Source organism: Cajanus cajan, chromosome 6 (genome assembly GCF_000230855.2).
Source record: "Cajanus cajan strain Asha chromosome 6, NIPB_CcT2T_4, whole genome shotgun sequence".
Taxonomy (NCBI): domain Eukaryota; kingdom Viridiplantae; phylum Streptophyta; class Magnoliopsida; order Fabales; family Fabaceae; genus Cajanus; species Cajanus cajan.
The window spans coordinates 11,055,368-11,080,658 of record NC_138522.1 but is presented as its reverse complement, the minus strand read 5'-3'; the positions used below and the strand labels follow the sequence as shown (position 1 = coordinate 11,080,658).

The following is a 25,291-nucleotide window of genomic DNA, read 5'->3' as shown; positions in this document are numbered from 1 at the left end:
AAGAGTGACCTAAGCCCTCCTTCTAGTGCTAATGTTCCTATCGTAAGTCCGCTGTCATCGTTAGGGTCACTGCATTCGAGGTATTGTCCGCTTTGGCGCTCGTTGGGCCGTCACGGTTTTGTCCTTAAAAAGGCACCTTGGTGGATTAAGGAGGGGGGGTGTTTATAAACTACCCTTAGCCTCGACTCCTAAGCAATGTGGGACTTTTTAGGCAAGGTCCGCCTTCTCCGCGACCATGCTGGCAAGGTCCGCCTTCAGAGCGACGACCTCCTCTTCTTTCCCACCAAGAAGCATCTCGTCACAAAGACGCTTATTGGCTGCCTCAGCCAGATCAGCTTTCAGCGCAGTCACCTCGTCTTCCAAAGAGCGCACCCGACCCCAAGAAGAAGTGGCAAATTTCTGCAACTCATTCACTTGGGCAGCGTAAGTCTCGTTGGTCCTCAGAGCAACCTCCAAAGACTTATGAACTCTCACCACCTCCCTCTTGGTGGCCTGAAGCTCGGCCTCATTCTGCATCTTGGCCTCGCCGAGAGCAGCCGCTAAGGCCTTGTTCTCCTCCTTCAAAGGCTGGACTCGGCCCTTCAGCTTCACCAGGTCCTCTTGCTGCTTGGACCACTTGTGCTTCTAATGGTCCACAATAGCCATTGTCCTATGCAAAAAGACCTAAGCAGAATCAAGGCCTTCCACTGGCCCGGCCGTCTCGATCATAGCCTGATCAGCCGAGCTCAGCGAACCCTTGGGGAAGAGTTTCTCCGAGGTCACCCCCGCGCTCCATAATGAGTCTATATCCTCCAAAGCGCTCACGTTGTCCAACCGCACCAGAGAGAGATCCTTTCCAAAACGCTGGGCGAGGTATTGGCTTTTGGGGGCCCCCCTCGACGGGCCGAACGGCAGCGCCGAGGCTGCAGGAGTAGGTGTCGGGACCTCAGAGCTCAGCCCCTTGCCGCGGGCCTCGGCAAAAGTAGAAGCAGGCGCCTCCTGCTCAGCAACGGGGGCGCCCGCCCCTGGTACCTCCAAGCTCGGAGCCACCCGGACCTCGACAGCATTCCTCGCCTACAAAAGACAAAAATTTCCTCCTAAGTCAGAAATCAAGAAAAGGGCAATATAGAAGGAAAACCACAAAGAAAGGCACCAACCTCGGCAGCCTAGGCAACTTCCTCAGCGTTCTGGGAAACCTCCTCGACGGCCACTTAGGGAGCTCCCTCGGGCAGAGGACTCCTAGTAAGGTCAACCGCGCCGGCGTCGGCAGCCTTCGAGGTCACCTCCTCAGTATCTTGAGGGGCAGAGGTCCCCCGACCTCTTTCTCTCCCCTCTTTCTTTTTCGACGGGTCTCCAAGGGGGCCACCTCCTCCTCTTGAGGCTCTGGGACCTCAATCTCGGCGACGTTGTAGCGAGACTTCAACTCGCGCCATTTGTTCTTCCCCATTATGCCTGCAAACACGAAAACCAGATACGTCAGTAAAAGACATGATTCCCGAACCCTGGCAACCAAGAAGGATGAGATACTCACTCTCTAGACCTCTCTCCTTGTATGCCGAGTTAGCGCTTCTAGGTTTGCAATGGCAGCAGTATCTGAGGCTGTCAATTGCAGATTGCCTGACCCATTAAACCTGACCGGAGCCTGTCGCCAGTAAAAAGGGAACTTTGGCAACCCGCCGAAATGGAACACCTCATCTTTCAACAGGTCGACGTCCTTAAGCGCAACCCGAAAGAACTCTTGTTTGAAATTTTTGTAAGACTGGGAGTAAAGAGAAAACAGCCCCCCAGCCTTACTACCACTCAAAGACGCCCAACCATAGGGAGGGACGCCCAGTTTTAACTGATAAAAATGAAGGAAAACAGGCAGAGACAACCCTATCCCTAGGGTCAAACACAGGACTTGAAAAGCCCTCAAAAAACCCCAGCTATTGGGGTGCAACTAGCAAGGAACCGAGTTGACAAAATTCAAAAAATTGCACTCGAATTGGGTAAAGGGAAGGCACACGCCTAAATCCATGAAGAAAAACTGATACATGTAAAAGAAGGGGGGCTCGGAGGTACCCCCCATGTAAACACGCTCACCGGGCTGACAGGGTTCAAGCTGGATAAGCTCAGAAATGGAGGGAACACAGATCTTATGCGATTTTCACATCGCTTTAATCTCCATGAACGATTTGAAGACGCTCTGAAACTCCCCCACGTCACCCCTGAACCAGTCGTAGCCAGGGATGACGGGGAAGGGTTCCTTAGGTTGGCTTCCCCCCTTCTTCTTTTCAGCGGCCACCGCCTTGCCGCGCACCTTGCCTTTACCCTTGGCCGGCGCGGAAGGAGCGACGTCACTGTTACCAGCCATCAAGAAAATAAAAAGATTTGAGGAGAAGGAGAAGACAGAGAAATCGAAGTACCTGGTACTCCTTTGACAAACAAAGAACAATAACGAAGGATGGGAACCCGGTTGCCGGAAATGGCGACGGAGAAAAATGGAGACAAGAAGGGAGAAGACTGAGAATGGACAGAGGAAGGCAAAGAAAATCGGCGTGCACAAGAAGCCAGAGACGAAAGAGAGTGAAAAGAGTAAAGTGAAAGGGGAAGGGGCGTGAGAGAGAGAAAAGGGCTCCCCGAAATTCAAACGGCTATGACACGTGTCAGAAAGAGAGCGCACCTGACGACACATTTAATGAAGCCCATTATGATGGAGCACAACCATCATTGCATAACCGTCACCCCCATCAACACGCCGCCCACGCGTTTCGGAATACGAAGTGATAGTTATGACACATGGCAGCCCAGCAGAGAAGCGTACGCGAAGGGTCACGACCCCCTATCGAGCTCGGCATTAACTCCTCGACTCATGGTCTTCGGAGCTTGGGGGGCTAGTGTACTATCCGTACCGCAATGCCGAGCTCTAGCTCGGCATCATAGCGCAAGTCAACCTTAGACACGTGCTAGGCGACGTCGGTCAAGACAAGGACTAACATCCAAATAGGTCATAAACTGATCTCAAGCCCAAGGCCCAACGAAACCTTAATTCACAAAAAGGTACATGCATTACTTATACGAGACTTGTACACCCACAAACACTAACTTTAGCATCGGAGTCTCTTTTGCAGGTACCACCCCCGCCTTGGAACAGTGAGCGTACCCTGTGAAGGAGGCTCACCGATCTTACCCAGCAGATCGTCCCCTACGACCGATCTCCAGTAAGAACACATATGACAACATAACATACAACATAAACCAAACATGTAATCCAATAATAACACATATGAAAATAATAATGTTACATATGGATGACAAATAAACCTGTATATGTGAGAAATGTCCAAATTCGTCTCGAGTTTGATAGAGAATACTTGATTTGACTAAACACGAGTACAAGTATAATTAATAACCAATTTATTAAATTAGATATAGGGACAATGATGAATATATACTTGCTTATCTTGTACTTGTCCATCTCCCCGTTCTTGTTTTATGTTCGTAGAAACTTAATTTACTTTTTTTTAGAATTTACTTGAAATTTATGTAATTCTTACTCTATTTTAAATTTATGTTAGATTAAGCTTAATTAATGTAATTTTGTAATTGCTACTTTATATTGAAATTCTTATTTTTTATATTTTTTGCAAAAAAATTAATTAATTTTTGAGCAGGCACAAATATACTTGATACCCAACAAGGATGAGGATGAGATACAAATTCCATATCTATTGAATACAGGACAATGATGGATATAGGGTATGAACTCAAACATGGGGATATTAAAACTCACACCCGCCCTATCACCCTACCTTATTATCATCGCTACTCCTAACGTGCTACTATTTTAAATATATGATTTTCCTATTTATTTCAATATTTTTAACTTTTTTTTTGTAAATTAAGATATCCTTAGCCGGCTACTAAAGACTAATCCTCTCAAGGTATTTAATTTGCTTTAAGAGTGGGTTAAGAGCTTAATTCAACCCCATAAAACTGACTTGTAAGACAATGATTGTTCCTCACTTATATACACTATAATAATTTTATTTCTACTTGATGTGAGATTTCCAATACACTTCCTCAATTTGAGGACTAGTCATTTTGAGCATGAAATTTGTAAGATTGGACATCTGCGGGTGGTCTGATAATGTCCAATAATGGATGGTATGATAAGGCTAGCAACACTCGTAAAGGTAGACTCTAATATGCTCTATACCATCTTAATAAAGTAGGTCAATAATTTAAATCAACTTTATAAAATCAACTTGTAAGGTGATGATTGTTTTTCTTACTTATATAAATTATTATAACTTTATTTTTAGTCGAAGTAGGATCACCAACAATTCAATTTAAGTACTAGCCTCTCCAACCTTTTAATTTCTTTAAATATATCTAATATTTTCATAAGTTTTCCTAAACATAATCCCAAAAATGTATAACATGAATTTGGTGTTTGTTTGAATATGCATGGATATAATTTATTTAAAATCGACGTGAATTTGTAGAATTAATTTTAAGTAAATGTTAATCAAAAGTATCATAATTTTTTTTATGACAAATAATATGAACTTAGTTTTCATATTGAATGTTGTTTAAAACTTATTATCAAAATTAATTTTGAGTATATAATTATAGTGCTTCGAAGTGGATGTAAATTTCAACATCTTGAAATTAATTTGACTAATAGTCAATCATGCAACAAACATAATTTTGATTATTTTTTATGCAATGAAATTAATTTCAAACATAATAAAAGTGAAACCAAACATACCTTCCAATAAACTTATAAACTTTTTTTAATTGGACTAACACAAAATTTACTTTTAAAAAAAAAAGTTAATTATGTGCTAAAAATAAAATAAAATGAAAAATTAAATCATTCTATACTATTTATAATAGTGTTGAAAAATGTTTAATAATTTAATTTTTTAAACATAATTTAGATGTAATGATTTTATTTTGGTCATGAACAAATTGGATGTTCACAGGTAAAAACATAATGAATATTTTAAATTGGATGTTAATTATGTTTAAAACATAAGTTTTTTACATAATTTTTAATATGTTTATAATGATTTTGGATTTAAATATTAATTCAATTTTATAATTTTTATATAAATAAATCTAATCTTATAAGTTTTATATCTTGAACTAACTAAAAATTATTAAAAAATTATGTTTTAAAATTGAAAATGAACATTTTAATAAATTCAAGGCTAAAAACCTAATTTGGTCCCTTATTATAATTGTTTGTTTCAATTTAGTCCCACTTTAATTTTTTGTCTCAATTTGGTCCCTAATAAATTAAATTGTTGTAATGTCGGACTTCTGTCCAAATTTGTTTAACGTCGTTTGGGCATTTTTCACGTGGAAAAAAATTAAGATGTCATAATTTTATTTAATGGAGACGTGGATTTCCAACGTGAAAGAAGGGATTTTGCTTCCCAAAATCGCGAGAGAGAAGAGATAAGAGAGAAGAGAGAACTCTGATCCATTGGTTCATAGAAGATAAAGTTGTTCTTAGGTATTTGAAGAAGAAGAAGGCGCATGCATTGGTGATTGATTTGAAGAAGAAGAAGCCATGTTTGTGTGTTGTTCTAATCAGGTAAGTATTTACTTTAGGGTTTTTTGTTTTTTTTGTTTCACGTTTGATTAAAGGGTCTTTTTGGGGTGAATTTAGGGCTACGGGTAAGAGTGGACCTGGGGTATGAATTGTGTTTTGAGCAAATGCTACCAATATGTTTTGCAGTTGTTGAAGGCGAGAGTAGAGACTCATGGGAGTGGTTTTTACACCTCCTAATTTATGATCTTGGAGGATTTTCAGCTTGTGTCAATTACACATTCATTTCTGATCAACAAAAGGTAAAATTTTAAATTTTTAAAATTTATAATTGAGAATGAGTATATTGATTGATTCTGTGTGTAATATTGATTATGTAGGGGTTGCTGCCAGTAATCAATGAATTGTTGCCCGGTGTAGATCAAAGGTTTTGTGTTAGACACCTTTACAATAATATTAGGAAAAAGTTTCCTAGGAAAAAATTAAAGGAATTGATGTGGACGGCAACTATAACCACATATCCTGTAGCATGGGAAAGAGAAATGCATGAGATTAAAAAGTGGATGTTGAAGCATTCAAACATTTAATTCAAATTCCCCCTAGGTATGCTTTGTTTCATAACTTATAGTTTATGCCTTTATTCAAATAATTGTTTATATTTTATTGCTTTCAGGTATTGGAGCAAGTCAAGGTTTAAGCCAAATCCCAAATGTGATGTTTTGGTTAACAACATGAGTGAGGCTTTTAACTCAGTCATTGTTGATGCTAGAGAAAAACCTATTATTACCATGTTAGAAGACATCCGATTGTACTTGATGAACAAATGGGCTAAAAATAGGAAAAACATTACATTACATCAAGGAGATATTGTTCCTAAAATACTTAAGAAGATTGAAAAGGAAAGTAATTTCAGCAAATGGTGGATACCAAGGTATATTTCACATGGTTTGAATTGTTTAAATTAACCCATTATTGGTTTATAATGAGTTAACATATTATTTTCAGTTGGGCTGAAGAACAAGCTTTTGAGGTCAGAAATGTCAACTTGATAGGAGATAAATATACTATCAACTTGCAACTGCAGGAATGCAGTTGTAGAAAATGGATGTTGACTGGGTTGCCCTGCTGCCATGCTATATCATGTATAAGGTATATGAATTTGGATCCAAAGGATTTTGTGCCAGAATATTACAAGAGGGCAACATATGAAGTTGTATATCAATCAATGATATATTCAGTAAATGGCCAGCAACTCTAGACCAAGACATAGTGCCCTAATATTCTTCCATAGCCATGTAAGAAAATGCCAGGACGCCCTAAGAAAAGAAAAAATTTGGAGCCATGGGAAGTGAAGAAGGATGACATTCAATTGAGAAGGAGGGGATGTAGGAGAAAGTGTAGTAAGTGCAAGAGTTTTGGCCATAACAAATCAACCTGTAAGGAAAGCCCAAGTGATACACCAATACCAAATGAAACACATCAACCCACCCAACCATCTGAGCCCACCCAGCTATCTCAACTCACCCAACCATCTGAGCCCACCTAGTCATGTCAACCCACACAACCATCTGAGCCCACCCAACTATCTCAACCCACCCAACCATCTGAGCCCACCCAGCCATGTCAACCCACACAACCATCTGAGCCCACCCAACCCTTTGAACCTATCAGGGAGAAGTTGAAGCCTAGGAAAGCACGACCACACTGGAAACCATGACAAAGTTGAAGATTGTTGTTTGTTGCTTTTAGGGTTTATAGACAATATTTCGTGTTTAGACTGTATTGGTGATTTATGATGTAGCAGACTTTTAAGATAATGTTTTGCATGACAATATTAATTGCTAATGATATGAAAATATTTAATGTAAGAGACTATTATAATTGTGATTTACAATAGTTGGCTACTTATATTTCAACAAATGCTATACGCTATTTTTATGATCATTGTTTGATTTATATAGTTTTTACAAATGCAAGAATAAGAGAATCGCAAATAATATGACAAAATGTGGTAAATGACACTATTAACTAACTATGGTAAATGACACTACTAACTAAGTGTGGTAAATGACACTATTAACTAAGTCCAAGTCGTTAGTAAAGAAACATCTTAAGTCCAACCCGTGAGAATCACAAACATCTTAAGTTCAATCCGTGAGAATCACGGCCGTGATTCCCTATGTTATTAGTCAGATTAACAAACATCTTAAGTCCAACCCGTGAGAATCACGACCGTGATTTACAATCACGCCCGTGATTCCCTTTGTTATTAGTCCGAATAAAAAACATCTTAAGTCCAACCTGTCATAATCACGGCCGTGATTTACAATCACGCCCGTGATTCCCTCTACTATCAGTCAGAAAAAAAACACCATCAGTACGAGAATCACGGTCGTGCTTCACAATCACGCCCGTGATTGACACGACGTCAGTTACATTAAAACCATGATACGAATCACTGCGACAATCACAACTGTGAATCTCACCCACGCCTGTGATTTGTCCCAGCCACCCAAAACCCTAGCTTCCTCCTATAAATACCCACGCTCGTGATTCGTCCCAACCACCCAAAACTAATTTGTCAACAAGAAGAAGAAGAACAACAACAACAACAAAAAGAAGAACAAGAAGAAAAACAAGAAGAGGAAGTGGGGGCAGATAATAAGAACCTTCAGATGAGAATAATGAAAAGATACCCATCCACAAAAACATAAAGAAGAAGAAAAGAGGAAGGCATCCAAGTACGCATCCAAGTGATGTCCACGTACGCATTCAAGTGGCGTGCACGTATGCATCCAAGTGGCATCCACGTCGTCAGGAGTTAACCTCGTTAAACTAATTTGGACGGAAGTCTGACATTGCAACAATTTAATTTATTAGGGATCAAATTGAGACCAAAAATTAAAGTGAGACTAAATTGAAACAAACAATTATAATAAGGGACCAAATTAAGTTTTAGCTTAAATAAAAAATTAAAATAAATTTTAAAAATAAAATAAAAAATTAAAAGTATAATTTAATTATATTTAATAATTATAATTGTTCCGGTATGCCTAAAAAGTCCCACATTGCTTAGGAGTCGAGGCTAAGGGTAGTTTATAAACACCCTCCCTCCTTAACCCACCGAGGCGCCTTTTCAAGGACAAAACCATGACGGCCCAACGAGTGCCAAAGCGGACAATACCTCGGATGCGGTGACCCTAACGATGACAACGGACTTACGGTAGGAACATTGGCGCTAGAAGGAGGGCTTAGGCCACTCTTGCCCCTTAGCATCGACTGGGAGGCTTGTTCCGGTATGCTTAAAAAGTTCCACATCGCTTAGGAGTCGAGGCTAAGGGTAGTTTATAAACACTCTCCCTCCTTAACCCACCGAGGCGCCTTTTCAAGGACAAAACCGTAACGGCCCAACGAGTGCCAAAGCGGACAATACCTCGGATGCGGTGACCCTAACGATGACAGCGGACTTACGGTAGGAACATTGGCGCTAGAAGGAGGGCTTAGGCCACTCTTGCCCCTTAGCATCGACTGGGAGGCTTGTTCCGGTATGCTTAAAAAGTTCCACATCGCTTAGGAGTCGAGGCTAAGGGTAGTTTATAAACACCCTCCCTCCTTAACCCACCGAGGCGCCTTTTCAAGTTATGAAACATGTATTCACTTGGTTTAAGTTCAAATTCTAATAAATCAAAAAAAAGAATTTGCTATAAGCTCGTATTTTAACCAAGGCTTTTAGTTTGGTACTGAAAATCTACTTTAAAATACTGAAGATCAATTTGATGTTTTTAGAACTTTTTTGATCTGAGTCAAAGTTATATTTGACTAATAGAAATTTCAATTTGCAAGTAATATCTGTGTTAAAATACTGAAGATCACTGTGGCATCGCTTTTCTTACTTCACCGCTTCGCCACTACACTTTTCTCACCAACAACCATTTTCAGGTAATTTATTCATTTTTTTCATAAATTTAGAAAATTCCCAAATTTTACATCAATCTCATTCTCATTTTCCCGATTTCTTGCCCGATGGCTGTTCTGATTTAGCTCTAGCTTTTCGTGTTTGAAGTATAAAGTTCACAAATTAATGAATGACCTTCCATTTTCGCTCATCAGAAAATAAATAAATAAATAATGCAATAATGGGTTCTTTTGTTTCAGAATCTACAATGGGGGAGCACGTGGTTTTATCTGTTGTTGACCCTCTTCTCATAGCACCTGCAAATGCTCAAGGAACACTCATTGAGGGTGCTACTCATGGTAATGATGTTGGGGAATGTGATACACTGAAAGAAGATGAAGAAGAAGAAGACCTTATCCAAATGGTGGAGTGTCGCATTTGCCAGGAGGAGGATACCCTTCAAAATTTGGACACACCCTGTGCTTGCAGTGGATCTTTAAAGGTATTTTTTATGCCAAACTTTCCTATGTCCATGTGTATTGTTTTCTGGATGGTTGCTTTCTATGGTGCTAGTCAGCAGTGTGATGTTTGCAATAAAAGGGTTTCCTTTAATGCTTCATATTTCTTAGGTTCCTAGCAGTTATTGTGTGTATAAGAAATTGTGAATTGCATATTATTGATGTGTCTAGTACAAATACTTTTCTCAGGTTTAATTACTCTTTTGTTCTCTATAGTTTTACAAACTTTACTTAGTCCTTATAATTAAAAATAGCTTATTTTATTCTTTGTACATACCATCTTTCTTCCCTTCTAATCCTTATAATTCGATCAATTTTACCTTTTAGTCATCATAGAATTAGACAACAAGGATTATAAGAGAACAAAATGGTACATACATGGACTAAAATTGAATGTTTTCAACTATAGGAACTAAAAGGTAAAGGGTGATTAAACCCTTTTCTTATGACTAGTACAATGAAGCAGCAATGTATAAAGTATTTTGGATTTATTAATGTTGCTCACTTGACTATTGCTTGAGCTCCGGGATCCTTCTCATCATTGTAAACTCTGCCCAATTTGAAAATTGCAATAATAGGGGTTTCTTTTTATACCAGTTTGCTCATACGAAGTGTGTTCAACTATGGTGCTACGAGAAGGGTGATACAATTTGTGAGATCTGCCATCAGGTGACTCGTTGAACTATCTAGTGCTAAGCATATGGTTTTAATTGGATTTAGGCAATAGGCATTCTCTATTTTAAGGAGTTCTGTGCTGATTTTCTTGTGGCTGTGTATGGAATAGGAGCATTTTGGGAGCACCCGGCATATTGATAATTTGACTTACAGATTATTTAATGGTTACTTTTTCTAGTTATCTCTGATTTTAGACGTTGTGGGAAAACCCTGAATTCCTGATAGGCTTGACATTATTGATTAATTAGAGTACCTATTTACGAATTTTTGTTATGCCTTGTTGATGATTGGTTTTGGGAATCAGTGCCTGCCTACCATTGAGGGATGTATAAAGCAAAGTTGCCAGTGCATTCTTTCTTTCCTTGTTAGAAGTTTGTTGTGCTGATGCCAGGATTATGTGTACCCAATAAATTTCTTAGAATTTGGGTTTAGGGCATAAGTCAACCCCACAAAAAATGGCAGTAAGTAATGAGGTAAAAGAGAGATGAATGGGTTTTAAGTACCAAAGGTTGATAAGATGGGGAAAATGGCTAAGATATTGCACTTATCAGTTGCTTAGATTAAGTTATAGTTTCTCAAAGAATAATTTACTTGACCTACAGCCATTCAAACCTGGTTATACTGCAACATCACCTGTCTATCATCCTGGAGATACTTCAATTGATATCAGGTAATTACACCTTTTAGCCGTTGACTTTATGTCTTTTACATGTTTTATTCTTTTCAACATAAGCACGAATCTATGTACACGTGCATGTTCATCCATATGTGGATATGGGGGCAATTTCGCTCTTTCTTATTTGTAATTTGTTTTAGTTCTAAACTTCATTATATTGAGCAAGACTAAATGTACAAGAGCATTGATGGGAAGAATGGAGAATTTGTTGGGGGGGGGGGGGGGCGGTAGGTGTGTCTAAGTTATTTATTGGTTAACTGGTATTCTTCCCTTTTATGCTAGTAGTCTATCCATTTCCTATTTCTGAAGTTTATACTCTTGAAGAATGAAAATTATGAATACCTCTTGTCAAAGGCAAACTATCATTATCTGTCCTGTGTACTGTAGATCTGTGATTGAACTATGCTGTTGTGTCTTCCTCTTCCTATATCATTAGTGTTGCTTGTTCTATGATTTAACATATGCTTCTGCATACTGGGCAGTGATGACTGGGCAACCTCTAGTAATCCTTTAAATTTGCACGATTCTCGACTTTTGGCTTTTGCAGCTGTGGAGCACCAAGTTTGGGAGACTGAGCATGAAGATTATGTTTATACTAGCACCAGTGGAACTACATTGTGGCACTCTGTTGGTCTAATTGTAAGCCTTTTTAACTAGTTTTTGAAGTTCAACAGTGTCGTTTTCAAATGTTTTATATTAGGCATGGGAATTCAATATTCTTGGATTTTTTCTTTCCTATATCCACGGACCACTGCTCTTTTTTATGCATACATAGGTGGTACCTACCCATGTATTTTTGTTGGGTATATTGTTGCAATATTGATTATGTCATGATTGCTTTTCTGGGGTGTAGTGTCACTGTCTGATGCATTGCTTTTTGGCATGCTGTTAAATTCTTATATGTAAAGAAATCCCAATATTAAATCATTTTCCTGTGCCATTTCCTAACTTTCATGTTTGGGTCTTTCCCTATATTTGCAGTTAATGGCTCTTTTACTTCTAAGGCATGCTGCTCCCCTCTTCAATGCTGATATGGAGAAAGTTTTAACATATATTTATGTAAGTTGTAATCAAAGTGATTAATTGTGCTGCATTTTATAGACTGATTGATTACATAATTCTTAATGTTTCTCAGTTTTTCTTTTTTCATGCGGCTGCTGTTATCCTTCCTTGCTACCTTATGGCCCGGATAATTCGCATAATACAGGATCAAAGTCAAAGATAAGTTACTACCCTGTGCTTATTCTAATTTTGGAATATTTGTATTATATTGAACATTTTCCTTTCCTTTTTTTCTTTTTTCATATTTTGATTAATCATACGATGCCATTTGGTAGGTCATTTAAGATGATAAGATTTTAGTGAGGGGTACTAATAGGAATGCGAACAACATATGGTGCACATGGCATGGTTCTCTTATCACTGGTGGAAAACACTGTAAATGCTGAACTATTTTGCCTGTCTGTAGTCTACAAGAAACCTGAAAAGTTGATAGTGATTGCAGACTAAGTTTTAATTATGGGACTTGGGAAATGCTTTTGGCTGGATTCTCTTCTCAAGATGTGCTTATTTTAATACATCTTTACTTTCTGGTTTATATTTTTCTTTTATGAGCTAACAGGATCATATATTTGTTTTGGATCAGCAAACAGCTGAAGAACTTGCATTTATGCTACAAGCAGAGGAACAGCAAGTATAGCAGTTTGCAATATCACCAGGATCTGCTTTTCACTGATTAATTTCCAAAAGTATTGTGCAATGCCATTCCTAATGCAAAGAACTTAGAAATTGTATTTGGGTGATCACTGATCAGTGGTGCAGCAGAATAAGATCTGATAGCTCTGCTTCTGGTTCTCAGTTTGTATCTTTCTCTGGTTATATTTATACCCTCCCTCTCTCTCTCTCTCTCTCTCCCCTGATAATAGCTATATCACATACATTGTCTCATCAGCCCAAATACTATGCAGCTGATATTTGGGAAATTGATGTTAACCGAAAGTGTACCTCACCTATGAAAATATTTGTATACAAATTTAACATTTTATATGATATCCTTGATATACTTTGGAAATAGAATAAATTCACCTAACATGTTTCAAAACTTAGTTTTCCCTTTTACTATTATGTTCTCGCATTCAGTGAAGTATATTTTATGTGAACCTGCCTAATTTACAATAAACTGCTATTTAAATGTAAGATTTCTATGCCATTTGTTGTTATCAACTATGAACATCCTGATGGTAAGGGAAATTAATCAATGATTTCTATCCTTGAAGAAATGATTTGGATGTGCTGCTGAGCTATGCGCACAAATGCTCAGAATGACATGCTTGATGGATCAATGAGGCATGCAGCATGGTAGATGATGGTACTTTTGTAATTCCAAATGTCTCACTTTGCCAGTTTCTTATTTTGTTTACATTTCATTCACTAAATTGCACTTTTATTCCCATATAATATTAAACTTATAATTTTGATCTCAATTTTTAATTTCACAATTTTAGTTTTCAATTTTATAAAATTGTGAAGATTGTAATATTTGTTACAACTTCACGTGAGGTTGATGACATAACAAATTAATAATTAATATTTAGGTTAAATTGTATTTTTAGTTCTAATTTTCATTACATTTTGTTCTTTTTGAGATAAAACTAAGAACTAAATAAAATTTAGTCTAAATGTTATTAGATATTAATCATTATGTAATTTACTTAATATCATGAATTATGTTAAAATTTTAATGACCAACATATAAACATTAATAAAAGAATAAAAATTGTGAATTTTATAAAATTAGGAGATTAAAATTGTGAAGTTGAAAATAGAGAGATTACATTGCGAATTTGATATTATAGGAGTAAAAGTGTAGTTTAAGATTTTTGTTTGTTGTTAGTATTTTAAGTGTAAAGGATTCTCTGCATTTATGCAGTTTTGGCACGGTACCATTTTACGTGGGATTTATCACATCTGGCATTGCCTTTATTAAAACTATTTGTTTCTTTGATGAGTCCGCAGACTTCATTTGAACTCTATCTGCTAGCTAGTCATCAACTTCCGGATAAGACAAAGCCCATCTTGGATAAACTTTTTAAGAAATATTTATAAGGAAAAAAATGAATAAAACTGTTTTTCAATAGAAACCACACATTAAAATTAATTTATCTATCTCAACTCTTTCTGAAGTTCTTATTTAAACTTCACAGAAACTGTTATTTTAACTTACATGAGAAATTTGATTCATTTTACCTCATTTTCTTGAACGCTTCTAACATGAAGCAGTTCAACCAATGCCTTATCCATGAGGCATAAAATGACCTGCAATAGCAGGTTTTTCAACTTGTTTAAAATTGTAAAATAGTTTTTATATTAAATGCGGAGGCACTGTGGAGGCGCGGTGGCGATAGAGGCATAGTGGCAGCGGAGGTGTCGTCTCCTTTCACGATGGTGGCAACGAAAGCGTGACCTCTTTCGTGCGGTAGCAGTAGAGGCACGGCCTCCTTCAAGCAATGGCAGCGGAAGCGACTTCGTTTGCGCGGTGGCAGTGAAGGCGCAACCTCTTTCGCAACGTGGCAGCACGGAGGTGCCAACTCTTTCGAGCGGTGGTAGTGGAAGCGCGACTTCGTTTGCGTGGTGGTAGTGGAGGCCACGAGCTCTTTCAAGTGATGGCAGTGAAAGCGTGACTTCGTTCGCGTGGTGGTAGCAGAGGCGCGGCCTCTTTTCTTCGCGCGGTGCCAAAGGAGGCGCAAGCTCTTCCTCCTTGGCGCCACCGGCCTCATGTCCCTCCTCTGCTGCTACCTCCTCTTTTCCGCCGTTCGCGACGTTCAACTCTCTCAAGGCCTCTCCTAAACCCTAAACCTCGCCACCTCCAAATTCGACCCTCCTCGCCCTTGTCTTCCTCGTCCTCACCACCTGCCGGCGGCCAATATAGTAACCCTAAATAGGGACTACTATGCAAAATACAAAAAATTTCATAAACAAGTTACAAGTAACAAATATGAACTATTGATTATTTTATTATTAAATCTAACAGTGAAAAATAATGTTTCATTGATGTACCACTTTTCATAATGCTTCATGTTAGAATTTTTACATTTTCTTTTGCAAGAACTTGCTGAAAATTTATCAACATTCGCCCTCAAAGTCCTCTATTCATTACTTTGAAGTTAATTAATTAAATTTTTTTTTCTGCTTTTGCTCTTCCATAAAAGATTATGATAGTCAGGTATAAGTAAATATGGAGAATTTTTGCAAATCTTTTCCGATTTTGGTTTTGAGGATCAGTGGTTGTATCTGGTGAAATGAAAACAACGAACCGTTGCAATATTAATTGAATATACCGTTACTCTGAATTTTCTTTTTACCAATTTGAGCTTGCTGTGCCCCCCTTTTCAGTTTGGTTGGTAAAACTGGTGTGTGGAGAGGGTGAGATAAAGTCCAAGCACATCCGAATTAATGAGATTTTATCGACAAAAAAGTGATCTTCGTCATCCTTATATTTTAAAATTTTATTTATTCATTTAGAGTGGGTAGCTTGGAGGATTTTTTTTATTTTAATTTTTAAAATTAGTTTTGGGGTGATTTGATTTTTAATAAGTGTATTTGACATGGAGAAATTTTATAAGTCAATTTGATGAAGATTAAACTTGTTTGTTATGCGAAAATTTATAAGCTAATTTGATTAAAATTAAATTTGCTTGTTATGTAAATTTATTTTAATAGTTTTTAGCTTATTTTTATAAATTAGATTTAAGTCATTTTTTTTTCATTTTTATTCTTATTAATTTATTTAATATTTTTTTTTATCATGAATAACTAAATATATATTTTTCTCATTTTATATTTATTAGCTAATTAACTTATCAATTAAACACTTTTAGCTGAATTAGTTAGTTTATATATAAGTTATCAGTTTTTCAATTTTTAGTTTAAATTGTTTAGCTAATTTATAAGTTAGTTTTATCATATACATCATAAAGATAATTCCTTGAATTGTCATATTAATTAGTTACACATTCTGTACTCACAAGTTAGTTTTATCATATACATCATAAAGATAATTCCATGAAGTGTCATATTAATTAGTTAGACAGTCTATACTCACATGTTGTGATGACAATTTATTTAATGAATAACTCGAGTTGTAAATTGAGAAATACACGTGGTAGAAAAAATAATACACAATAAAGATATTAGTCATGACACATTTTACTCAACATTAGGGTGATAAGATAACTATACAAATATTGATTTTCATGTGAAACATGAAGGAATTAGCACATGCCGTTTCAAGCTTTCAGATTCTATGTGATAAGGTAGAATATTTGGTTCAGTAACTATGTTACCATTGATGAATCTTAAAAGCTGTACTCACTGGGTATGGATTGTTGTTGAAAGCAACAGTTCATTTATTTCTTTTACTTTTTTTTTCCTTGAGAAAACGGTCAGATATTTCTTTTACTTTAATACAGCTCTAAAGTGGTCAGAAAGAATATCCAAGTCGTTCACGTCCCTAATTTTCTTTCCTCTTTCATGGTAATTATATGATGATTAAACACATGAAGCACCTTATTTACTGGAACCACATACATTTATAAATTACAAAAAGAAAAAAAAAAAAGGGTGAGAGATAGGGAACACATTATAGAAGAGAGTTAAGAGTGGTCGTCATGGATAAGCGAGAAAAATAAAGTGAAATGTAAAGACTAGATTTAGAAGCTAAAAAAATTGTTCTTTTAAAACTTTGAATTGAGGGATTGAGTCTCAATAGTGATCTTTTAAAGTACATAAATAACGATGCATTTATTCTTAAATTTTTGGTGAATGTTTTTTAAATTAAGGGTAAATATATCCTTATTTATTTACTTTGGGAGTGTGTGCGACTGTCAAATAGTTAAAAACAAAAATTCATGTACATAAATTTGTGTAAAATTAAGCATGATCCAATCATAAACAAATCTTTAGTTATAATATGAAAACGTTTAGTACAAATACAAAAATGTACAATAATTTATTCTCTTTTCTTCTTTTTATGTTTATTTTTATTCTCTTTCAATAATGAGTCTCTCTTAATTCAAATTTAACCTTTTTCATTTATTAAGTGAGATACAATAGATTTATGTCCAAAATTCAATAGAATTCATTATGAAAATAAAAATACTTGTTATTCTTTTATTAGATAAATATAAAAATTCAAAAGTGAAATAAAAATTAGCAGAAATTATTCGTGATTGTGCTTTAGAGATGCTGAACATTTCTGTAATTTGTGGAAGTGTTGTTGGATCTAGGCAATACAAACAAGAGGTATGAAAAGCATAAAGGAAATCCATTGAGCACTATAAACCAAGACTACAATTTTGATTGCATGGAGTGAAGAGCTTGGAATTCTTAAAGACTGTTAGCATAAAGAAAGTGGTGGAACAAAACAAGAATGCATGTTATTGGTTGGTTTGTTTTTTCCGAAGTGGTTGCTAATTGCTATTCCCTACCTTCTTCCAAAATTCTCTACTTTTAATGGCTTTCTTGTCTATGTTGCATTAACATTCTAAATGAGTCACTGACTTCTACCTTTTGTTATGGTTGCCACGTCGCCATTCTGAATTGGGTGGCACCTCTTAAATAAGCAAAAGTAATGATAAACATACATTCCAAACAATTGCAACCCATTTTTCTTTCTATCTCTTTCTACTTTTTTTAATCATAGTTTGCAAAATTGATTTTGATTAAAATGGATTTTGAAGTGAAATGAGTTATGGTTGAATATTTTTATTCCAAAAACAAGTTAGTAGTAAAACATTATACTAACATTTGGATCCCCATGCACAAGTTACCCAAACTTACTTCTACCCAAAATCAATTCCTCAACGTGTGATCAACATGTGTGTTAGTGGTTCATTTAGAATCAATTTAGACTTAGAATCAGTTCCTCAATGGGAGACAAAATCAATTTTGTACCTGATTAAATGGTTTGTTTCTCCGGGGGGTTGTTTGGGATCAAAATCACTTTCTATCTGTACATTGCTTCTTCATTCAAGGTATAATTTAGTGGGTTGGGTTTTTCATGCAACATATCAGAAAAAAAAAAAAAAAAAAGTTTCCCCAATAAACTAAACTCAAAAGGCTGCTAGTTCAACTAAGCAATATGCAGAGAATCATTCCTCTCGTTGGCAACATATATGTCTTCAGGATATGGTACAAGGACATGTCAGCAAGGGCAGATGACGTGGCAGGCTAATAAAGTATCTGAAGAAGACAGAGGTCGAGGTTCGGTCTTTGTTTGGTGAAAAAGAGCAAGACAAATGATAGGGATGTAGGGAAACTGAATGGAAAGATACTTGGCTTCCCAAGGACATTGTTCCAAGTAACTTTTTTTTTTCTTAGTCCATAAATATGTTCTATGCAGTATTCCAAATCTGATAACTAAAAATTAATTTGCTCATGTAATATTTTAAAGTTGACAACTAATAACTAATCTGTACCCAAAAACTGATAATTAAGGATTAATATGCATTTAAAGAACATTGGTCCAAATAACTTTTATTCAAACCTGTCAGACTGAGTCTTCTAAATCAGCCTTATATATTGCTTCTATAGCTTGCTTATGATTGGGGTGAATCTTAAACCTTCCCTACATGTTCTAGCCTTCTTATGCTTTTTGCTTTTACACTTCCAAATCCCATAGAAGATAATTAAACTGCAGGATTATAATTATTCTTGTTGCAGCAAGAAATAGGAGACAAAACAAAACATACAGTTTCATACACACCACCTCCTCTTCTTTGCTTCAAAGCTTTTGTTCCTCCAAATTTTCCATAGCAGAAAAGAAAGACATGAGCTCCCTGACCATGCAGTGTTTCTTTGTTCTAGTTTGTGTTGGCATTTTAGCTTCTCAACCACGCATTGTTTCTGGCCTGAGAAGCAAAGATCTTGCTCTGAGACGGGATAACCGGAAATCACCACTTGTTGCAACGGAGGATTTGCAATCACAGCTTGATTTGGCACCTGCACCTTCAATGACATTTGATCCTAATCAATCAAACAAAAGGACGGTTCGAAAAGGGTCAGACCCTATTCACAATAGGTGTTGACTTGCTTAATGTGTCTGTGTGACTGTGTCCTTGTTTTGCTATGCTGAGAAATGTTGAGCGAGTTAGGCATAATTGTTCTTTGGTTCGTTAGCCGTTCCTAAATGAGGTTGGTTGGTTTTTCATGTTCTCTTTTGTCCCATTTGTTTTTAGTTTTGTTGAGTGTATCTGTCAGGTGAAGAATTGCTACTGAAACTCATCTGAGTCAGCATCATTTCTGATCGTGTAAAGAAAGCATAGGTTTTGAAGAATAGCTAGATAGTTTCATGATATTGTTAGCTATCAAATACAGAATATAGTGGATTTCTCTGTCTCCCTTTCTCTCTGTCTGCATCTATCTATCTTCATATTTTATCGACGACAATGAAATTCGATGCTAAAAGGTTTACAATACTCATACTCTCCTGATGCTCAACTAACCGAGTTAAACACCCTCGATTTATTGCACGCAATGCATCTACTTGACTGTCTCTCAAAGATATGTTGAACCTTTTTTCCTGCATAATACACTTACCAACAGCTTATGGACATAAAATAATATTATTTAGGTGCATTTCAATCGTTTACTTCATCTTAATAGTGAAATTAAGATGCAGTTCTCTATATTTTCGCTCTTTTGTACCCTCAAGGCTTTCTTCTTTGAACATCAAAGGTAATTAAGCACCACATGTGATAGATAATGCAAATCGTGATCATCTATATCATGACTATTACTCTAATTCAGGGTCTAAAGGGAAAACAAAGTATTGACAACTTGTAAATGCAATTAAATTTTTTTAATTTAATTCTAATATATTGTCGGTATTAAAAAAATTATGTTATCAACTAATAAAAGATCATATGATTAACGAGTCTCATGTTTGATTTTTATTATGTGTGAAAACCTTTCAAATTAACGAGTCACATTACTGCAATGAGAGATTAGTCTCTACCTAATGAACTAGGAAAACCCGTTACAAGACCAAAAAGAATAAGAAATCATCTTAAATATAACTTAAAATATTTATTATTAAAGCTAACCATTTTCAATTATGATATTTATAATTGAATAACATAACTAAACTTTCAAACTGTCAGTATATTCAATTTTTTTTTTTTTCCTAAGATTCATATGCCAAGAGGACAAATATTGAGGTATGCTTCGACTTTAACATTAAAAATCCTTTTTTCATCATCAAGATGAGTTATCCAGCAACTAGTATAAAAGAAAAAGAAACCAATGAAGAGAGCAGGAAGCTTGCCAATGGCAAACAAATGAGACTAGGTTTGTCTCTTCCACTGGCATGTTGAACTTGAATGTGACCAAGGTCAACAGACTAACGGTGAAAGAATCTCAGCATTTCAGTTAGTCTTAACACGAAGCTGAGATCTCTGGTATCTGTTCTTCCTGTGCAAATTGAACCTTACTGAAGATATCTTATGTGCAACTTGCTGCCAAATCATATTCACTGCATCCCCAGGTTGGGATGGATACTGATACTCAAAGTGGTGTGTGATCTCCTTCAATCTTTCCCACATCTTGTTCCACTCGTTCTGCTTGATCGAACGAAGGAGATTCAACAGGTAGCCTGTCTTCACGGCATCAGAGGCACTGACAAATAAGGAGAAGCCTGAGTAGTCCAAGACATCCTCAAAGGGTAGCTCAATTTCATCACTAATGATCACAGGAACACAGTGGCTTACTATGGCGTCAAAGAGGCGATTCGACGATGGGGTATCACCAGCAATGTTGAGGCAGAATTTTGACAAGGCCATGCCCTGGCTTGCCTGATGGATCCCATTTCCTCCTATGCTCCCAAATGTGAAATGCACATCTTTCTCATCTTTGAGGAGGTAGTACAGTTCTTGACGGATGGCTCCTCCCTAGAGTTTTAACATGATAAGCTAATCAATTAAAATGAAGAAAGACTCATCTAGCACATCTAGAATTGATACAAAATAATTGATAAGGAAAGTAGTATTGATGCAAAGACGCTAGAAATTACTGTCATTGCAATGATTCCCATAAAGCAATCTTAGCAGGATGTGTTTTATAATTCCCACGAATTCCTAAATCACGTGCCTAATATATGTTCATACATGTTAAAATAAAATAATTCGATAAAATTCAGCAGCATGAAAATGTAATGTTCTCTTGTACCACCTCAGAATTAAGGGCTTGTATACTAGCTATAATGATTAAACTTCTAGATGATTATATATTCAAATGATGCATTAATGCACGTGCCTGGGGATCAAATGCCACCTTCAAGAAAGACCAAAACATCCAAGGTGTAGTGTGTGAGTCTGTGTTCTTTAGATGGAATGAGTTATCTACCGGTTCAAATCTGAAGGGTTTTTAACATCTACCATCTAAGCCAAAAAATATAAAATTGTTACAACCAGGAGGAAGTTCTTAATTCTGAATTCCAACCATTAACCAGAAGCTAAAGCACCAATACATCACGCCAATCCTCAATACAAAAAAACACAGGCAATTCGCTAATGTTAAATTAGCGTAATTAATAGCCAATTTAGTCATATATGAAGTTACCACCAGAAACAGGCAACAGAATGGATCACAAGTCAATGCAAGAAAATTTTTATAATATGGTAATAAGGTATTAAGCAGATAACATTGGTGAGGTAGAAACTCACATCCTTCCTATATATTGCTCCCTGGAAATACATCAGTGTGGTACGTTCTTCAAATGAAGCTGATTCAGCTCTTGGTATGGTGCTTAATAGGTGCCTGTAGGGAGCAATTATATCTTTCTTGATATTTGCTAATTCAGCAGGATACCTTCCGAAATCCGCAAGCACGAGCATAGCAGAACCTAACTTTCTTCTTGCATCCAGCAAGCTGTTAGGATGGTGGGCTACAATTAGATGATCCTTCCCTCCATAACGTTTCCATTCTTTCCTTCCCATTAAGAACTGTACCAATCTGTCTTGCAACATTTTGTTAACGCTAACTTTTTCCTCTCCACGAAGCTTGGAATGCCGATTGTAACTCAGAGACGAGAAAAATGGCACAAAAATTACATCTGCTTGACTTGAATCCTTCACTCTAATTGCAGTGCAAGGCTGGCCAACTTTTGCCATGTTTGATGATGACAGAAGATCAAGGGTGAGCCAGTATTCCATGCTGTGCTGCAAGTTAAGACCTCCTGGATAGCTTGGGATGTGTTTGGGGTTATCCACATCAGGCCATGTTTGATTCACACTTCCCTTCCAACCCAATAACCCAAAGTGAAACTCTGGAGGCAAGTCATACATGAATACTCTCAACAAAGGCTGTGTTGGGTGGGACGCCATATTCATCTGCTGCCCTGCAGAAGTTGTTTTCCGGATTGAATCAGAAGCTTGACAATCCGATTCTCTGGATTTTTGTGCTTGAAAATTTGAGTCCCCAGGAGGATAGGGAGGGGTCATGACTTGTTCTCTCTTCAAATTGGGCATGAAGTTAAGTGATGTATTATTGACAAGAATAAGTTCTAACACTGATCTAGGTATCAAAGAATGACTGCTAAACTGGAGTAGGAAAATTGAAGACAGGACCAAAAGGAACATAGAAATGAGCATCACACAAAATATAAACCTTGAGTGGACCATGGTCTTCTCTGACATTGTTAATGATCAAGCAAGGTCCAATGAAAGCAACCTTCAAGGGAAAATAGATCATAGAACAGCTCAAAGGGTATGTATGCCTATTTCCACAAACACACAAAGCAAAAACCTTGAAGGGGGTTATGGTTTCAGCATTATGCCCTCCTCAATCTGCATCCACAGTTCAAATCCCTCAGACACAAAAATCCATTCAACCTTCTACAATGTTGGAGAAGATCTCCAACAGTTTTCAAATACAATGACTTGCCACACACATAGCAATGATAAAACTAAAGCCCCCACTTCTTATAGAACACACTGATGAGACAAGTTACAACCATCAACCAAGAATGCCTTCAAAATCCAACCTTTGTTGACACAAACCAAAAACTAGCAACAAACAAACACCCCCACAAAAAAAAGGTTATCAGCTTCAGCACTCAACATTCCATAAAACAATCTTAAGATATGCAATCATAAGAAACCCAAAAAATGTTTTGGACTGAGCAAGAAAATTGAAGAGTAATTGGCATCTGGGTTGAGCAAGAATGGGTACCTGACGCTTGAGGTTGATGCAGCTTCACTCACTTCATCACTGTGCTGTGGCTTCACAATCAGACATTAGAGGAAAAAAAGGAAGAAACTTTCCAAACAAAAGTTTATGTTTTGGTATTAGCGTTGCACGCCCTACGTGTGAGAAATGCCATTGTTACCACATTCATTTATTCTTCTAAAGTTCAACTCTCAACCTTTCTTGCGGAATTCAAATACCCATTAACGTTTTTTTAATCCATAAATACCCATTAAATAAATGAATAGTTTTTAAATATTTATATCCTCATTTTTTGGCTGTTCATAATGAGTAATTAAGGGAACTCTCTTTCTTTCTGTTTCTGATTTAGTTATAACATCACACCTTTAATATAATCTGAGTTGTTTAACCCGTTACTTTTAAATGCAATGATTTATTTTTAATAAGTTTAACTTTTATAGTGTTTGTTTTTCTGTTCTATCTAATTGAACGTCAATTTATATTTTTTTACTTCTGTATTTCTATCTTGCAAAATATAAAAATTTAGTTAAAAGATGTTGAAACGATAAAATAAACATACTTTATATATAATTAGTTTACAAAATTTTGTTAGTATTAATTAATTAAGATTTTTTATCATTATTATGATTTTTAAATAATTATGGTTAAATTAATAAGCTATACATATGAATTTATGATTATATGCATACGATATTTTACTCATAATTTTTTTGTGTGAAAGAAATAGAGGATTAGGTTTTCTACCACAATTAGGAAACTAGTAAGTTTCAAAATTGAAGGATTACGGTGTTGCGATGCGTCCAATAATTTTCTGTGGAAGAGTCAAAATCTTGATTTGCACATGGATTGTGGAAAACAATCTTACCATAAAGAAAACCATAGATTGATCAGTGATAGTTGACAACTCGCCAACGCCGTAGAGTGAACGAGACTTTTTTTTTTTTAAAATATTTTTTTTATAAATTTCTTTCACGGATTTGATAAATTTGTATTTGGCTGGGAAATTAAATTGCTAGGTGTTATTAAAATATACGAATATAATTTTCCTCTTAGAAAAAGAGGAATATAAAATACTCATAACAATAACAAAGGCTTTAATTACTTGCTTTAAATAATAACCTTCGGTTTTTATTGCAATTGGTTCATGCAGAAAATGAACATCTGTAAAGTAAGCGCATGAGAAGGGAAAGAACATTATTCTTTTTTACTTTATACACCAACTAATTATTTATATTTTTAGGATCAATGATAGAGTATAGTGTATGCTTTATGGGTTCATCCTTTTGACATTTTCTCAATTTTTGGTAGGTCAGAAAATAGAAAATACTATGAAATTAAGGAACACGAAGTGCTCCTAATCCATTTTATTTCACAAATATACCGATGGACCACTTGATTATACTAGTTAACTTCAGCAATTAATTAATTAATTTTTCATTTGCAAAACAAGACAAAACATATTATTAGGGAACTTTTTTCGTCTAAACACAGGATGATAAGGTGTCACGTGTCGACCGACACAATGTCAAGAAACTTTTCTTTAGTGAAATTTGTTACCTTTTCCTTTCTGGGCCAGAAAAATTGAAATGACAAGTTAATCACGTTGTCTAATTTACTTATGGGGCAAAACGTCATAATAAGAAGATTTACATTCGCTTAATTCGCAAGAAAGAGTGGTCTCAATCTCAATTAATAATAATAACGATGTGCCACTCCTTTATTAAGGTTTCTTATATTTGCATGAAACCAATCTAATTTTCGTTTTTGGGCCAGTCACTCCTCTT

The 25,291-nt window shown here is 36.2% G+C and overlaps 3 protein-coding genes across 10 annotated transcripts; 2 read left to right on the top strand and 1 right to left on the bottom strand.

Moving 5' to 3' along the window:
• The first annotated feature begins 2,459 nt into the window (after positions 1-2,459).
• On the top strand, positions 2,460-6,779 carry LOC145958553 (uncharacterized). Its single transcript, XM_083076055.1, has 5 exons — positions 2,460-2,553; positions 5,711-5,823; positions 5,902-6,080; positions 6,195-6,452; positions 6,527-6,779. The coding sequence occupies exons 1-5, from the start codon at positions 2,460-2,462 to the stop codon at positions 6,777-6,779; spliced, it is 897 nt and encodes a 298-aa protein (XP_082932181.1).
• Positions 6,780-9,270: 2,491 nt separating this feature from the next.
• On the top strand, positions 9,271-13,374 carry LOC109815052 (uncharacterized). Of its 7 annotated transcripts, none has more exons than XM_020379642.3 (8): positions 9,271-9,460; positions 9,677-9,918; positions 10,532-10,603; positions 11,212-11,279; positions 11,768-11,924; positions 12,267-12,344; positions 12,493-12,510; positions 12,931-13,374. In XM_020379642.3, the coding sequence occupies exons 2-7, from the start codon at positions 9,685-9,687 to the stop codon at positions 12,508-12,510; spliced, it is 627 nt and encodes a 208-aa protein (XP_020235231.1). In that variant the 5' UTR covers positions 9,271-9,460; positions 9,677-9,684; the 3' UTR covers positions 12,931-13,374. The 7 variants fall into 7 exon arrangements, 5 of the variants coding, with proteins under 5 accessions (XP_020235231.1, XP_082932852.1, XP_020235230.1 ...); XR_014434544.1 differs by having other exon boundaries at positions 9,272-9,460; positions 12,421-12,722; XR_014434543.1 differs by having other exon boundaries at positions 9,272-9,460; positions 12,421-12,847.
• A 6,975-nt stretch (positions 13,375-20,349) lies between these two features.
• LOC109815060 (putative arabinosyltransferase ARAD1) lies at positions 20,350-23,720 on the bottom strand. 2 transcript variants are annotated; one of them, XM_083076721.1, is made up of 3 exons: positions 23,511-23,720; positions 22,004-23,344; positions 20,350-21,229 (listed from the first exon to the last, which is right to left on the bottom strand). In XM_083076721.1, the coding sequence occupies exons 2-3, from the start codon at positions 22,973-22,975 to the stop codon at positions 20,708-20,710; spliced, it is 1,494 nt and encodes a 497-aa protein (XP_082932847.1). In that variant the 5' UTR covers positions 22,976-23,344; positions 23,511-23,720; the 3' UTR covers positions 20,350-20,707. The 2 variants fall into 2 exon arrangements, with proteins under 2 accessions (XP_082932847.1, XP_082932848.1); XM_083076722.1 differs by having other exon boundaries at positions 22,004-23,125.
• Positions 23,721-25,291: the final 1,571 nt, after the last annotated feature.